The sequence below is a fragment of the Melozone crissalis genome, unplaced genomic scaffold (assembly GCF_028551555.1).
Source record: "Melozone crissalis strain CALT ecotype California unplaced genomic scaffold, PUWL_Pcris_2 ptg000086l_1, whole genome shotgun sequence".
Taxonomy (NCBI): Eukaryota; Metazoa; Chordata; class Aves; order Passeriformes; family Passerellidae; genus Melozone; species Melozone crissalis.
This window is the reverse complement of record NW_026535863.1, coordinates 717,700-734,224: the sequence shown is the minus strand read 5'-3', so window position 1 is coordinate 734,224 and position 16,525 is coordinate 717,700. Positions and strand designations below refer to the sequence as shown.

The following is a 16,525-nucleotide window of genomic DNA, read 5'->3' as shown; positions in this document are numbered from 1 at the left end:
GGGCTCCTGGGGGGGAAGGGGGAGCGGCGGAGGGGGCCAGGGCCGCGGCTGCCGAAATAGCAGCTCACAAGTGTTGCATTCCTCGCTGGGCGCCGGGCACATTCCTGCGGCGCTGCCCGCCCCGGGGTGGGCGCTGCAGCCCCTTAAAGCCTCCTGGCCCAAAGAGCCTTGCCCAGACCCCGCGGCTCCCCGCGCTCCCGCAGCTCCGGCGCCCAGGTACAGCTGGGGCGGCGCCGGCCCGCGGGGGATCGGCCCCAGGATGGGGTCCGGGATGGGATCAGGGATGGGCTCCGCGATGGGCTGGGGATGGGCTCCGAGATGGGCTCCGGGATGGGCTCCGCGATGGGCTCGGGATGGGGTCCGGGATGGCTCCGGGATGGGGTCCGGGATGGGATCAGGGATGGGCTCCGGGATGGGCTCGGGATGGGCTCAGGATCGGCCCGGGATGGGCTCGGGATGGGCTCCGGGATGGGCTCGGGATGGGCTCCGGGATGGGCTCAGGATCGGCTCGGGATGAGGTCCGGGATGGGCTCCGGGATGGGGTCCAGGATGGGATCCGGGATGGGCTCGGGATGGGCCCGGGATGGGGTCCAGGATGGGATCCGGGATGGGCTTGGGATGGGCTCGGGATCGGCCCGGGATGGGATCCGGGATCGGCTCGGGATGGGCCCCGAGGTGGGGTCCAGGATGGGCTCCGGGATGGGCTCCGGGCTCGGGGCATCACCCCCTGCCCCTCGGGGGATCTGGTCCAGGATCGGGTCCAGGATGGGCTCGGGATGGGCTGCGGATGGGCTCTGGGATGGGCCCCGGGATCGGAGTGTCTCTGGTCGCCCCTTGGGGGGATCGGCTCCGGGATGGGCTCTGGGATGGGCTCCCGGACCGGGGCATCCCCGGCCACCCCTCCGCAGGGATTGGCTCCAGTCTTGGCTCTGGTCTCAGCTCCGGTCTCGGCTCCGGGATGGGCTCCAGGCTCAGGGTGTCCCAGCCGCTCTCCCGGGTGTTTTATGCCGTGCAGGCATTCCCATGCATAAAGCATCTGCAGCCTCTCCAGGGGGTTGCGTTTGCCATTTCTGTTTTGGACCACCCTGGTGGGTGCCCAGGTGGCTCAGAGGGGTTTTGGCTGCCCTGGGAAATCTCCCGGATCCCATTCCTGTGTCTGCAGTGACAGCAGGGATGGGATGCCCATGGGCAGCCTGACCCTGGCTCTGCGGCAGCCCAGGGGTGGGTTGGGATGGGATGGAATGGGATGGGATGGGATGGGATGGGATGGGATGGGATGGGATGGGATGCTCCTGTGCCTGGTCTGACCCTGCCAAGCAGACCTGGAGCAGGGACATGACCCATTCTTGGGAAAGGAGAGCTCCATCTCTGGGCAGCCTGGAGGAAAGCAGAGACTCAGAACTGTGGAGGATTAACTCAGCCTCAGAGCTGTGAGCAGCCAGCCCTGAGCTAAAGGACAGGGGGATTTCAAGGAGTGTGAGGAATATCTGGATTGTTTAATACACAGCAAATTGTTGGAGATTTTTTTCTAGTCAGTGCAATGTTTCCTCTTCATCTCTGTAATATCTGCTCGGTTCTCCTAATTCTACCAAATCAAGATTTCCAAGCTTTAATGAAAAGGTTTATGTGTTTCTGTGCAGAGGACGCATAAATATTTCCTTGAGCCACTTTCTCTTTTGTGTATCCTCTTAACAGTGCCGGACTTGTTGCTGTTCCCTCAGCTCTGTAGGATCTAACGGTGTCTGAGGGAGGAGGGCAGTGGGAATGTAGGAGGAGGCTTGGGGACTGGGAACCCTTTTCTCCTGTGCCATGAAATGATTGTGTGGAGCTCAGATTTGGCCAAACTTGGGGCATCAGGACCATGCTGAGCCTGGGGGAAAAGCAGGAATTGCTGTTGGTGGGAAGCAGGGATCCTGGGGATGGTGCTGGAGGGGGGCTTGGAGCCAAGCCCCAGACCCATCACAGAAGGGGAACAGTGGTGGCAGAAGCAGACAGTGACTCTGAGGCAGAGGGGGCCGAGTTCTGCCTTTATTTGTCTCCAAAAAGCTCCTTGTGGGGAACAGTGAGATTAGAGACCCTCTGGAGCCATGGGTATGCCAAGGTTCCCCTCCTGGAATGCCCCTTTGCCATGCCTGAGCATTCCAGCCCTGGCTCCAGCATCCTGAATAAGCACTCCTGAGGCCTGGCCTCCCCATCCCGGGTAATGAATGCCTGACAGATGCAAACAGGAGCAGTTGCTCCCAGACTCTGGGTAGCAGCGGCAGGGAAGCCTTGCTGCTCTGGGAACAGGTGCCTCAGCACATGGAAGTTATTTCTGAGCTGCCTTGCATCGTCCTGTGGCATCTCAGCCCTGCTGAGGGCTGGCACGAGCAGGGGACAGGGCTGGGCTGGGGCTCTGGGCTGGGCTCTGGGCTGGGCTCAGGATGGGGCTCTGGGCTGCTCCAGGATGTCCAGGGATGGGGCTGGTGGGTGCAGATCTTCCCAGTGCAGTGCTGGGTGAAGGTCAGATGAGGTAAGATGATAAGCAAAGTCCTCCTGAGCACAGCTAGGAGGGAGATAGATGTGCTGGGAGGATGAAAAGCTGTTTCTGCAGATGTTTTAGCCCTAAAATGAGGGCTAAGTTACTAAACCAGGCTGTTAATTATTTCTTTTAGCGAACAGGGGGAAAATGCACCTGCTGAGGCCAGGCTGCCCCTTTCCCAGCAGTTCTGCACTTGGAGGGCTGGGCTGGGAGGCTTTGCTGAGGGCTTGTGCTGTGCCTGGTGCAGGGCTGGAAATCTGAGAGAAGGGGTCATCCCTGGGCTAAGAATAGTCAGGAAGCAAAACAAGCTGAACACTGCAATGGGGTGATTTTCCTGTGCCCTGAGCAAACACAGCCCCTGAGAGGGCTGGGCCAGGGGGCTGAGTGCCCTGGACATGCTCCTGACAGAGTTATCAGTGTCACAGAGGTGGTGTCCAACCTCCTGCCTCCTGTTTGGGGCATGCTGTGATCCCGGGATGGGGGGGGCAGGCACCTTATCTCTGCTGAGATAACGCTGTCACAGCCTGGCTGGGGACAGCTGGCAGCTCCAAGGGCTTTGGAGAGAGGCAGCATCTCTGTGGCCCTGTCCTGGTGCTGAGGGACAGGCTGTGCCAGCCCTTATCTCACTTCTAACCCTCACTTTTTCCAATCTGCCTCCACCTCTGCCAGAGAACCAGGGATGTCAGACACGGAGGAGGTCACCGAGGAGTATGAGCAGTAAGTGGGGTGGTTTTAACCCCTTTCTTTCTCCCTGTTCCCATTTCCCACTGCAGCACTGCTTGGGGGTGCTCTCATTGTTACCCAGCACCCACCATGGACCCCCAGCCTGAGCCCCCCTGCCCTGGCAGTGCCTGACCCCAGCAGGGGCAGTTTGTGTGGGGAGCTGGATGCTCCCCACGGGCAGGACAAGGTTTGATTGCTGAATTAACACACACAGTTTGTGTGCCTGACCCCAGCAGGGGCAGTTTGTGTGGGGAGCTGGATCCTCCCCACTGACAGGACAAGGTTTGATTGCTGAATTAACACACACAGTTTGTGTGGGGAGCTGTACCCACAGCCACGAGCAGGACAAGGATGATTGCTGTATTAAAAATGCTGCAGTCTCAATGTGTGGGATAGAGATGGGAAAACCCAAGAGTCAGTGGGGAAATGGGAAACTCAATCTGCTGCTGCTGGGTCCTGCTGCCACTTGCAGAGCATCACTCTCCAAGATTTGAGAGCAGCTTCTGCTGATGGAGGCACATCCTGGAGAGATGGGGCTGGGTTATAGGGGTGAGCTCCAACACAGCTCCCACTGCTCATCCACCTGCAGGGAAAGGACCTGAGCCCTCTGGGGTTTCAGTGCCACACCAGACTCATGTGTTTCTAGCAACTATTACAGATAGTGTAATGGCTGCCAGACATATTAATTATTTTATAATTTACCAGGAACTAGTATTTAAATTCAATTTTATGCATCCATTTTTTTATCTTGACTTTTTTTTGGTCAAATAATTAAACCATATATCCCTACATTATCCAAATCATTTGTCATCAATACACTTTCAATTAACCTTCCTCTATATTTCCTGGTGTCAAAATCAATAACCAACTGTCATCATCACTCCACAACCACGCCCAAACAAACACAGAATTAACCCCAGAACTAACCCCCCCCAAAAAAACCAAACAAAAATACAAACCATGATGATAAATCATCAAGCAATCACCCACCAAATTTCACGTTCTTGTAGCTTATAAAAAGCATGACACTGAAGATGTTAAGATGGCTGTCACACACCCAAGGACAAAAGACTCAGTCCTAACCTAACCCTGGGATGGGCTGTGCATCTCCCCCACGGCCAGGGAAGGACTTGGGGGCAAAGGTGGGATGTGAGATTCCCATTTCTGGGATTACAAGCCAAGGTCATTCATCTTTCATGCTGCAAAATGGAGGAGTGCCCTCACCACTGTCAAAAAAGTGCCAGTCCAGACCTTCAGGCCCTGCTCTCCACAGCCTGCAGGGTGACCTGGGCCTTGTCCCTGTCCCCACGCCACCTGCCAGCCCCCCAGCAGCCATGGCCTGTGCTGTGGAATGGGGGAGCCTTGAGGAGCTCCAGACTCACCTCAGCCTCACTGAGGTGACCTGGGCTTTTGTCCCTGTCCCCAGTGCCACCTTCCAGCCCCCCAGCAGCCATGGCCTGTGCTGTGGGACAGGGGAGCCCTGAGGAGCCCCAGACTCACCTCAGCCTCACTGATGGCCCTGTTCCAGCAGCTCAACCTGACTCTAAATTCCTGTTGTGCTTTGCAGGGAGCAGGAAGGTAAGAGGACATGGAGCACCTGCAGCTGCCCTGAGGCCAAAAACTGATCAGAGCAACTCCAATAACCCGAGGCTTCTTTCCCTTCTCTCTGTCTGTGCCCTGTGTGCTCTCTGAAGAGGAGTGCGTGGAGGAAGGTAGGAGCTGCACCTGCAAGGACCAAGAGCCAAAGGAGAGGGCTTCAGTGTTTTGCTGGGGGTTGGGGGTCAGCTCCTGGGCTGCAATGGGCAAACCATGTCCAGGAAAGGCTGATGTGACCATGTTTGAGATGCCTGCACCTGAAACATCAGTAGGGTCAAACCAGTCCGAATTTTCTCAGGATCTCTTTTGTCAGTGAGACTCAAAGCAGGGCTGGCAATGCTGGGCAGGGGTGTGGGCTGAGGGGTGATCCCAACATCCTAACAGGAGCTGGAGCCTCTTCTGAACGTGTGCCAGCCTTGCCAAGCTCAAACTGCCACTGCCTCGGCCTGATGGGGACATAACCCAGCATGGGAGCCGGGCTGGGCTGGGCTGGGCTGGGCTGGGCCGGGCCGAGCTGGGCTGGGCCGGGCCGGGCTGGGCTGGGCTGGGCTGAACTGGGCTGAGCCGAGCCTATGGCTGCTCTAGGGCACTGCCAGGCAAAGCACCCTAAGTGTAAAAGCAAAGAAAGGTGCAGGGGAAGCCCCTGCTGTGCTCCAGTCCTCACCTCACGCACACCCAACCTCTGTGGCACCCAACTAATCCCTGTGCTTATTCCTTCCCTCCTCCCTGGCTCAGAAGAGGAAGAATGGATAGAGGAAGATGACGGTAGTTATTGCACCTTTCATTATTTTCTCTCTCTGCTCTCGGGAGAACTCCTGGCTCCATGCGTTCTGCCTCTCCCTGGCTGGGGAATGGTTTTCTTTCATTCTTCCACTTCTCTCTCTTCTTCCTGCACTCCTGCCATACCCTGCTGTGCTGTGTGTCCATCCTCTGTCTGTGCCTTGTCTCTATATCTGCCAGCCGTGGTTTGCTGTCTTTGCTGTCTCCTTTTCCTTCCCCTCTGCGTGGCCGTGGCCCCGCGGGTGTTCCCAGGGCACGGCATCGCTCAGGCTCCGCCGGGGAATCCCGCGGGGACGCTGCTCCCTCCAGTGGAAAAAGGCTCCAGCAGCGTCACAGAGCATCCTCAGCCAGCCCTGGGGCTCCCTGCCAGAGCAGAGCCTTGGGGATCCCTCCTTCCTTCCTGGGCTGGGAGGGATCGGCAGAGCGAGAGGGGATGAGGGACAAGGCAGGAGGTCGCGACAAATCCTTGCATTTCATTAATTTAGGGGGATTTGCCCTGAGGAGCACAGGCAGCCCTGGGTAGGGTTAGAGAGGAGCCCTTTGCTCCCCAGCCACTGAGGCTGCCCAGGTCCCTCTGGGCTCTGTCCCAAAGCAGGAGAGATGTGAGGAGCAACAGGGATGAATGTGAGGGGCTGCAGGGATGAGTGTGAGGAGCTGCAGGGATAAACATGAGGAGCTGCAGGGATAAATGTGAGGAGATGCAGGGATGAACGTGAGGAGCTGCAGGGATGGATGTGAGGAACTGCAGGGATAGATGTGACGAGATGCAGGGATGAACGTGAGGAGCTGCAGGGATAAATGTGAGGAGCTGCAGGGATAGATGTGAGGAGCTGCAGGGATAAATGTAAGGGGCTGAAGGGATAAGTGTGAGGGGCTACAGGGAAAAGTGTGAGGAGCAGCAGGGATAAGGGTGAGGAGCTGCAGGGATAAATGAGAGGAGGAGCTGCAGGGATAAGGGTGAGAAGCTGCAGGGATAAACACGAGGAGCTGCAGGGATAGACATGAGGAGCTGCAGGGATGAGTGTGAGGAGCTGCAGGAGCTGCAGGGATAAACATGAGGAGCTGCAGGGATGAGTGTGAGGAGCTGCAGGGATAAACGTGAGGAGGATGAATGTGAGGAGCTGCAGGAGCCAGGGAACACTGCTGTGCTCACTCTGCCCTCCCTGCACAGGTCAGGAGGAGCAGGTAGAGGAGGTGGAGGAGGAGACCACAGAAGCCAAGGCAGAAGGTGAGTGGGGACCATGCCAGGCTGGACCATGGTGGCTTGGCTGGGCCATGCTCAGCTCCAAGGCTGCCAACTGGGGGCTGGGATGTCCCAGCAGGGCTGTGACAGGGGCACATCACCCAGATGGGCTGTGCAGTAAGGGGGTGTCAAACTGAGATGCCCTTCCCTGCTCTGTCTGGGCCCTACAAACATGAAATTGTAATGAAATCCATGAAATACAAATGGTGTTTGCTGCTGGTGGCTGTGTCCAGCCCTCTGAAATAATGCCTAAAATGGGCCAAGCCTGGGTCACCTAGGGGTCCATTGCCTTAGAGGGGGTATCCCGAGCTGGGATTGAGCTCTGATGTGTCTGATCACCAAAAGAGCTCTGGGTTTCATGAGGTGGCTTTGGGGCATGGTGTGTGACCCTGTGCTGTCCCCTCTGCTGGGGCAGGCTCAGACCCTGGCTGTGGCCCCAAGTCAGGGTGCTGGGGCCCCTCTGTGCTGGGGTGTGGCTGCCCTCACCCAGGGGTGCTCATCTTCTCCCATTGCTTTTAAACAGAGCAAGAAGATGAAACGAAAGCAGCAGGAGAAGGTAAAGCAGGAGCAGAGGAGAGATGGGTTTGGCCATTCCAGTCCTGATCCCATTCCCCTCAGACACTGGGCCCTTGTAATGAGGTTTTGGTGCTGAATTTATTTGCTACCAAAGGGACAATCTGTGGTAAAAGGGGCAGAGCTGCCATGGCCACATCCCCCAGCAGGACAGGGGCAGCAGGAGGGATGGATTTGTGCTGCCTCTGCAGAAATTCACCCAAAATACAGCAGGAGAGGGAGGCACTGCTGCTTTTCCAGCCTGAGCTTCTGCAAAACTTGTCTGGATTCCTCCTGAGAGCACCTGGGGCTCTCCTGGTTCCCCTGTGAGTGAGGGGTGTGAGTGAGGGGTGTCCCTCAGGGGCTGCTGTCCCTCCCTTCATCCTGCAGGGATGGAGCTGGGGTTTGCAGTGGGGACAAGCACAGGAAAGAAGGGGACAGCCCCCCACAGTGTCCCTGGGCAGGACTGGCCACGGGGACACAAAGCATCATGTATCTCCACAGGTGGAGAGGGAGAGCGGGAGCAGGAGCCCGGGGAAGGTGAAGTATCACCCTTGTTCCTCTGCATGGGGTTCCAGCTGTGCCCTGCTCAGCCAGCAGCACCTGGGGCACACCTGGGGCACACTGGGGGCACAGGGCTGGCCCCTCGCTGGGGGGGTTCCCTGGGCAGAGGGAGGGCTGGGCTCAGGGTGTGACAGGAACCCTCGGTGACACTGACCTTGTCTTTCTGTGCTGCTCCCGGGACCTGCAGGGGAATCGAAGCCAAAACCCAAGTAAGTGTGGCAGGGTTTCCCCGTGGCAAGGTCTGAGCTGTGCCAGGGCAGAGGCTGTGTGTGACAGAGCCTGGTCCATAAGGGACAGGGCACAGGGAGCCTCCAGGGCAGGGTGGGACTGGGGCATGAAGAGAAAAGGGAGAGAAACGACAGCAAAACACAGCCCGTGAAGGACACCCTGAGAACGAGGTCTTTAGGCAGTTCTGAAGCATTTTGTGTGTTCGTTGGAGAAGCTCAGCTGCCCTGTGACCCTGCAGGTGGCAGAAGTATGGGTGTGGGTGTGGGTGTGTGTGTGTGTGAGAGCACCCCAGCGTGGGACACAGAGCCCAGGATATGGCTGGCATGAGGCACATGTGTCCAGGAGTGCCAGGGACTGACCCCAAGGGAGCAGGACTGTGAACCATTGCAGGAAGCCTGGGGGGTCCTCCTGGGCCCCTGGGACTCTGCAGTGTGAGAGGCAGATCTGCCTTCAGCCACCATCATCCCTTCATCCCTTTGTGCCCCTGCTGGGCATCTCCTGCCCTCCCTCATGCCCCACAGGAGGAAGGATCCAGCTGTGCCAGGTCACACAGAGCCCACAGTGCCCTTTGAGGGGACAGGGGGTGGCTGCCAGCTCAGGGGACTGCAGCTTGCAGGGTTATTCCAGCCATGCAGGCACCTGGGAGCATTTCCAGGGAATGCCACAGCTCTTCCTCTGTGGCTGCCCAGCTGGCACCTCCAGCAGGATGCACTGCACTCCCTCACCTCCAGCTGTGCCCACTCTGCACCCCGGGGGCTCAGGGGGTGGGATGGGTGAGGGGCACGGGCTGTCCCAGACCTGCTGCAGCCCCCTCGTGCTCTGGCTCCCCCTCCTCTGCAGAGTCTTCATGCCCAACCTGGTGCCCCCCAAGATCCCAGATGGCGAGAGACTGGATTTTGATGTAAGTTATGGCCCAGTTCCCACCCCTGGGGGTGCTGCCCTCCCTCTGCTCCCCCTCAGTGCCCAGCAGCTGCTGGAGCCCTGGCTGTCTGTGCCTGCTGCAGGACATTCACCGCAAGCGCATGGAGAAGGACCTGAATGAGCTGCAGGCCCTCATTGAAGCCCACTTTGAGAGCAGGAAGAAGGAGGAAGAGGAGCTGCTGTCCCTCAAGGACAGGATTGTACGTGTTCAGCCTTCCCCTTTCTGGCTATTGCCACCCGGTCCTGTGGGCACTCAGCCACTGTCCCCTCCCCACAGTGCTGGCACACCTGGGACACCCCTGACCCTGCAGGACAGCGCCTGAGGGTTGAACCAGATTTTTATTAACCCCAGTGCCTGCACACCATAAAATTCCCTGAGCTGGAAGGGACCCACAGGGACCATCCAGTCCAACCCCTAGCCCTGCACAGACCTCCTAACCATCCCACCCCATCCCTGGCAATGCTGCCCAAACACTCCTGGAGCTCTGGCAGCCTCGGGGCTGTGCCCATTCCCTGGGCAGCCTGGGCAGTGCCAGCACCCTCTGGGGAAGAGCCTTTCCTGCTCTCCAGCCTGACCCTGCCCTGGCCCAGCTCCAGCCATTCCTTGGATCCTGTCCCTGCTTGCTGGGATGCCCCCGGTGGTGCTGCGGTGCCTGGGGCTGATGCACCTCTCCCCGGGTCACTGTGCCCAGGCTCCCCTGGGGCTCTCGGGGCTCTCGGGGTCAGGTCCCTGGGAGCAGAGAGGGTGCCGATTCCCAGCGGTGTCCAAGCCCAGGTCCCCTCTCCGTGCAGGAGCAGCGGCGAGCGGAGCGGGCGGAGCAGCAGCGGATCCGCAGCGAGCGGGAGAAGGAGCGCCAGGCCCGCATGGCCGTGAGTGCCCTCTGGAAATGGGGCCTGGGACACGAGCTGTGTGTCCATCCATCCACTGCTGACCGCCCTCTGACCCTGGCAGGAGGAAAGAGCCCGCAAGGAGGAGGAGGAGGCACGGAAGAGGGCGGAGGAGGAAGCGCGGAAGAAGAAGGCGTTCTCCAACATGCTGCACTTTGGGGGATACATGCAGAAGGTGGGACCCTCCCCAAGGGGCTGGGATGGAGCCACTGCTGCCCCTGGGGAGGGCTTGGCCATGGGCTGGCCTCATCCATGTGACACTGGGGGTTTAGAGGCAGGTGGGACAGGGAACTGTGCTTGGGTCAGGAGTAACCAGGCCAAAGTGAGCTCAGAGCGGCCCCGAGCTCAGCCCTGCTCTGCAGATGTGCAGCTCCAGCCTCGCCTCAGGGACAGGGATGGGGACAAGGACAAGGTGGCTTGTCCACTGTTGCCAAAATGTCCTCAAGGACTTCATGAGCTTCGGGAGTCCCAAAAGCTGAGGGTGTCGGGTGCAGAACTGGGGATGGGCAAGAGCAAAGGCTGGGCAGACTTCCTTCTCTCCAGTGGATTGATGGTTTCCTCAGTCAGAGAAAAAGGGTGGCAAGAAGCAAACAGAGCGGGAAAAGAAGAAGAAGATCCTCAGTGAGCGACGGAAGCCCCTGAACATCGACCACCTCAGTGAGGACAAGCTGAGGTGAGCACAGGCTGCAGGAGGGACGGCCAGGGGAGGATCCCGGGCTGGGGACAGCTCCTGGGCAGGAACCCGGGCTGGGGACAGCTCCTGGGCTGGGGACAGCTTCTGGGGCTTCCAGCTGAGGAGATGGTACAGCTGGGGATGGGCTGTGACATCCCGTGGGGGCACGGGTGCCAAGGCTGTGCAGGGCTACCATGGCCAGGCTGCAACTGATGGCACCAGCCATGAGAGGGAGCCAGGGTCACACGGGTGGCACAGGGGTGTCCTGGGGAGCCAGGGTCACACAAATGGGACAGGGGTGTCCTGGGGAGCCAGGGTCACATGGGTGGGATGTGTGTCCCCATATGTACTGACCTCCCCCGTGGCTCTTGTCCTGAACTCACTGCCTGGATAACACATCCCTGTCTCGGAGCCTCCTGAGCCCCATCCCCTGGAGCAGATGAGGGGTTGGCACCAGTGCCCCATCCCTGCTGAGCTCCTTGGGAGCCACAGCCCTTCCCTGCACTGTCCCCAGCTGGCTCTTCCTACAGGGACAAGGCCAAGGAGCTGTGGCAGAACATCCATGACCTGGAGGCTGAGAAATTTGACCTGCAGGAGAAGTTCAAGCGGCAGAAATACGAGGTGAGCCCCAGGGCCTCTGTGATTTGTCCACCCTCTGTGTTCCTGACTGCTCCCCAGCAAGGGGATGAGCTGGGCTGTGCAAGTGATCTCCCAGCTCCTGGGGACGTGTACCTGGCACCACCACAGGGCAAATACATCATAGGCCAGGCAGGATGGAGCCCTGAGCAACCTGGGACAGTGGAAGGTGTCCCTGCTCATTGCAGGAGGTGGAATGAGATGGGCTTGGAGGTCCCTTCCAACCCCAGCCATCTTGGTATTCTGGGATTCTAAACCCCACAGAAAAACTGCTGGGGAAAAGAGAGCAGTGATGCATCTTCAGCCAGCCTTGCCCCCACCTGGGGCTTCTTGTCAGACCTCACTGTCCACCTGCAGCTTTTTCTTGCCAGACCTCACCACCCACCATTTTTCTTGCAGATCAATGTTCTTCGAAACCGCATCAGTGACCACCAGAAAGTGTAAGTGGCTGCCCACCCCTCCTCAATCTCCTGCCCTTCCAGCTCCCCAGTTCCCTCCCTGTGGATCTCCCTTGCTAAACCACCTCCTCCCCTTCCCCCTCCTGCCTCTGCTCTTGCTGGTGCCCGGCATTCCTGGACCTGCAGGTCTGTCCCAGGATCTCAGTCCCTGCCCCTCTGCTCCTGATGGACCTCCATGGTCCCACTGTCACCAGCTCCCCCCTCCCCAGAGACCTTGGCAGGGGATGGACCCCAGGGAGAACCCACCTCTGCAGGGGAAGCTTTGTGTCCTCTGGGGTCCTTCCAGTCTCCAGCCACCCCCTCCCTGCAGGGGCTCTGCCCAGCACCTCAGGAAGCTGCTGGAGATCCCAGCTTGTCCAGCAGGGGAAGTCCCACGGGCTGTGGGATTTGTGCAGGCCCACAAGGCCAGGGGAACCTTGCCCATGCCCATGGCCCCTGCAGGTGGCTGGGGAGCCCTTCATAGGAGGATGGGAGGGGCTGTTTGACCCCTACTCCCAGGAGCACCCTGGTGCTCTCACATCCCCATCCCACTTCCCCCTCATGTGGGAGGTGCTCAGCCCACCCATGTGTCAGGGGCAGCAGCTCCCAACCACTTACACCAGATCTCTCTTCTCTCCTGCCCCACCACGGTGTGATCCTGCAGCAAAGGGTGAGTACAGACATTTCTGAGGGCTGTGTGTGTCCCTGCACAGGAGCTCTGTGTGTCCCACTCCATGTGTGTGGCAGGCACACCAGGACCCCAGGGCAGAAGCAGGGCTCAGGGATGAGGCAATCCCAAGGATTGGTATGCCCTTCACTGCCCTTCACTGCCCTTCAGTGCCCTTCACTGCCCACCCAAACTCCTCCTCTGTGCTCCCCTGTGCTGGTTAAGGTGAGCCATGGGCTGGGTCCTGAAGGATCCTGCAGCTGCTTTTATCCCTCTGCAGCCACAGATGCAGCTTGTCAGTTCTTCTTGGAACGATTCCTGGGGGGTAGAAACAAGGGAGGGAAATGGTGGGTCCTTAGAATCACCTGGCCACTGCATGAGCTTGTTCCCAGGGGGTCCCAAGGCTCTTTGGCTCAGGTCCCAAGGTTTAGCTGGGGCCAGTGGAGACCCCAGGGCAGTTTCCAACGGGAAAAGGCTGCAGGACCCCTGACAGCACCTCCTCCTCTCTGTGTGGTCACTGATGCCTTTTTGCACGTGCTGTTCCTCTTCCCTTGCAGATCCAAGGGTGCCCGTGGGAAGACCATGGTGGGCAGCCGAAGGAAGTAGAAGCTCAGGGAGAGAGGAGCCTCAGGAGCTGCAGGGGCTGCACAGAGCCCTGGCTGCAGGAGTGGGGGTTCCAGGGGGCAGAGGCCTCAGGAGTGTCCCATTGCCACCCCCCAGTGTTGTTGTGTCTGTAAATAAAGAGGTGCTGAGGGGTGCAGGTGTGCTCTCCATCCTGAGGCTCTGATCCAGGCTCAGCACAGCTCCAGGAGTTGCCCACCTGCTGCCCAGGCTGTGAGAGGTCACAGCAACCACCCAAGACCCCCTAAGCCCTGTCCCTGTGCCTCCCAGCATCAGCTCAGCTACAGGCCTTGGCAGTTTGGTGGCACACCTCAGTGCTCTGAGCTGCTTTTCCTGCTGCACCTTGGGGCAATCCTCGACATGGCCACTTCTGTACCAGAGCCCCACTGGCTCCTCTCTGGTCCCCTGTGGGACATCATGGACAGGGCACTGCTTCCAAGCCTCTTGGCCCATGGAACAGTCACTAACTCACCTTCCAGGCTATTTCCAGCTCTTGCTAAAGGCTCTGACCAGCTGTGTTTGCCTCCTCTGCATGTTCCTGACAGCATGCAAGGAAGCCTTGAGATAAAGCTGTGTGGGGAGGCCACTGCTCTGTGCTTCAGGGGCAGATCTCTTCCATTTGGCTGGGAATCCATAGCATGTCACACGTGTGCTGTCCCTGGGGACACATCATCTGCAGACCCCCCAGTGTTCCTGGTGGATCTGGATCTGGTTTTGGATCTGGATCTGGACCTGAACCTGGGCTGGCAGCCAGCCCAAGGCGCCAGAGGCCTGGAGGGCTGTTTGCTGCCCTGTTATGTTATGACAGCCTGTCCCATGCTGTTGATAAAGCAAAATCCAGCATCCAAGGAGGCTTTCCTAGAGCAGTGGGGATGGGAGGATGCACAGGGTGGTGAATCTTGTCCCTTGGTGAGATGTTTTATGTCCCCCTTGCTGGAGCTGCCTGTCCTCCCCATCCCTTGCCTGGTGATGTGGGGGTGCCCTGCAGGTTTCTCCCGTGTGTTCCTGTTGGATGAGGATTTATTTTCCCTCCTTCAACACACACCACCAGGTTTTGGGGAATAAGGCTCTGGGAGGCTCAGAATCAGTGAGGCACAAGTGGAGGACAACCAGCTCCCCACCACCTCCCTCCTCAGAACCGAGGTGTGGAGGGCAAAGGGGAGAGCTGGGTGGGGTGCCACTGCTGGGACACTGGGAAACATCCAGAGGGTGGCTGGGTGATGGTCCAGCAAGGGACATTTCCAGCCTGCCTGGTGCATGGCAACAAGAGACAGGAGCACTGAGGGGAAATCAGCTGTGTGTGCCTTGGAAACACCTCCCTTGTGCAGGCCCTGAGATCCATTCTCCATTCTCCCAGGCCCTAAAATCCATTCTCCCAGCCCTGCAGATCCATTCTCCCAGCCCTGGAGATCCATCCAGGCCCTGCAGATCCATTCTCCCAGGTTCTGCGGATCCATCCAGGCCCTGCAGATCCATTCTCCCAAAGCCCTGCAGATTCATTCTTTCTCCCAGGCTCTGCAGATCCGTTCTCCTGGGCCCTGCAGATCAATTCTCCCTGCAGATCCATTCTCCTGGGCCCTCCCTGCAGATCCATTCTTTCTCCCAGGCTCTGCAGATCCATCCAGGCCCCACAGCTCCATTCTCCCAGACCCTGCAGCTCCATTCTCCCAGACCCTGCAGCTCCATTCTCCCAGCCCTGCAGACCCATTCTCCAGACCCTGCAGACCCATTCTCCCAGGCCCTGCAGATCCATTTTCCCAGCCCTGCAGCTCCATTCTCCCAGACCCTGCAGCTCCATTCTCCCAGCCCTGCAGACCCATTCTCCAGACCCTGCAGATCCATTCTCCCAGGCCCTGCAGATCCATTCTCCCAGCCCTGCAGATCCATTCTCCCGGGCCCTGCAGACCCATGCTCGCAGTTTTGCGGCAGGCGGAGGCAGGGCCGTAGCTCAGCCCAGCCCCGGCCCTGCTTTGCCCGTCCCTGCGGCTGGCAGCGCCCAAGGCGGCGGTGCCCGGGCACTCCCTGCTTCCCACAGCGCTGCCTGTCCCGGCAGCTCCCGGCCCTGCTCCAGCGCGATCCCGGCACCTCCCGGTGCAGCAGCGCTGGGGACCGGCCTGAGTCAGCGCCCGGCCCGGCCCAGCCTGGTTCAACTCGGCCCGGGCATCCCACTCTGAGCGCGCTGCTGCTGCCGGGCTCGGGAGAGGCAGAGCAGGAGCAGGAGCAGGGTGCTGCAGTCCCAGAGCAGGAGCACGGTGCTGGAATCCCTAGGACACCAGGCAGGGCAGAGCAGGGTGCTGCAGTACCCAGGACATGGCAGAGTAGGAGCAGGGTGCTGCAGTACCCAGGACATGGCAGAGCAGCCTGTGGTGCTCACTGGGGGCTCCCAGGGTGCTGGAAATGCCCCAGGTGCTGCACTGGCAGGGGTGGCTGCTGTGTCTCGGAGGTTGTGCCGGGGCTGGCTGGAGCTGGCTCGGGGCTTGTGCTGGTGCTGGGGAGCAGCTCTGCCCCCGACCCCTCTCCAGGGGCTGCAGCTCCTCCCGAAGGCAACTCCAATCTCTGCTCTCTGTGGGCAGCCACCAGAGCCGAGGGCAGGGTCAGGCTGGATTTCAGGAAAGGCTCTTCCCCAGAGGGTGCTGGCACTGCCCAGGCTCCCCAGGGAATGGGCACGGCCCCGAGGCTGCCAGAGCTCCAGGAGTGTTTGGGCAGCGCTGCCAGGGATGCCCAGGGTGGGATTGTTGGGGTGTCTGTGCAGGGCAGGGGCTGGACTGGATGGTTCTTGTGGGTCCTTCCAGCTCAGGACGTGCCAGGACTCTGTGCTGTGCTGCTGTCCCCACGTGCCAGTGGAGCACATGGTGAGTCTGGGGTAGCAGAGCAGGGCTGAGCTCAGAGTGATCCCAGGAGCAGCCTGGGGAGGGTCGTGCAGAGCATTCACAGCCTCAAAGTGCTTCATTGTGGAGATCTGAGCAGCCTGGCCTGTGAAGGTGTCCCTGCCCATGACAGGGGGTAGAACAGGATGAGTTCTGAGACCCCTTCCAGCCCAAAGCATTCAGGGATTCTGTGTTTGCAGGGCTCTGCTGTCCTCCAGCTCTGCTGTGTGCTCTCACTGTCCCCGTGGGCAGCAGCACCTCTGGCTGCCAGATTCAGGCACTGCCTGGTGCCAGGAGTAGGGAGCTCTGCCCTTCCCTAGCAGGGCACCCTCCCGGGAGCTGTGAGGTGAAACCTTCCCTGACAGGCTGCAGAGGAGCAGCATCTGCCACAGGACATGGAGCTGGGGTCGTGGAATTCCCTGCCTTGGAAGGGACCCAAGGATCACCCAGTCCAGCTCCAGTTCCAGCTCCATGCTGTGGCCCTTTGAGGAGCCCCTTGTGCAGCACCTCTCTGGAGCTCATGGGAACCATGTCAGCCTGGGCACGGCAGTCAGGCTGTGTCCCAGGGAGCCTGAGCAGAGCAGGCAGCCAGGAGCTGCTCAGTGACA

General features: G+C 59.6%; 1 protein-coding gene across 3 annotated transcripts; it reads left to right on the top strand.

The window, feature by feature from the left end:
- Positions 1-3,200: 3,200 nt before the first annotated feature.
- TNNT2 (troponin T2, cardiac type) lies at positions 3,201-13,035 on the top strand. 3 transcript variants are annotated; one of them, XM_054290673.1, is made up of 17 exons: positions 3,201-3,238; positions 4,812-4,822; positions 4,939-4,956; positions 5,576-5,605; positions 6,792-6,848; positions 7,387-7,419; positions 7,920-7,955; positions 8,167-8,188; positions 9,048-9,108; positions 9,212-9,328; positions 9,921-9,998; positions 10,081-10,191; positions 10,580-10,689; positions 11,220-11,310; positions 11,725-11,765; positions 12,427-12,432; positions 12,987-13,035. In XM_054290673.1, exons 1-17 carry the CDS (start codon positions 3,201-3,203, stop codon positions 13,033-13,035), a joined length of 909 nt encoding a protein of 302 aa, XP_054146648.1. The 3 variants fall into 3 exon arrangements, with proteins under 3 accessions (XP_054146648.1, XP_054146649.1, XP_054146650.1); XM_054290674.1 differs by lacking the exon at positions 5,576-5,605; XM_054290675.1 differs by lacking the exons at positions 5,576-5,605; positions 7,920-7,955.
- Positions 13,036-16,525: the final 3,490 nt, after the last annotated feature.

Coding starts and splice junctions, on each gene's coding strand:
- TNNT2 (XM_054290673.1), top strand. CDS start 3,201: ATGTCAGACACGGAGGAGGTCACCGAGGAGTATGAGCA. Junction 9,109..9,211: donor GCGAGAGACTGGATTTTGAT/GTAAGTTATGGC, acceptor TGCCTGCTGCAG/GACATTCACCGCAAGCGCAT. Junction 11,311..11,724: donor TCAAGCGGCAGAAATACGAG/GTGAGCCCCAGG, acceptor TTTTTCTTGCAG/ATCAATGTTCTTCGAAACCG.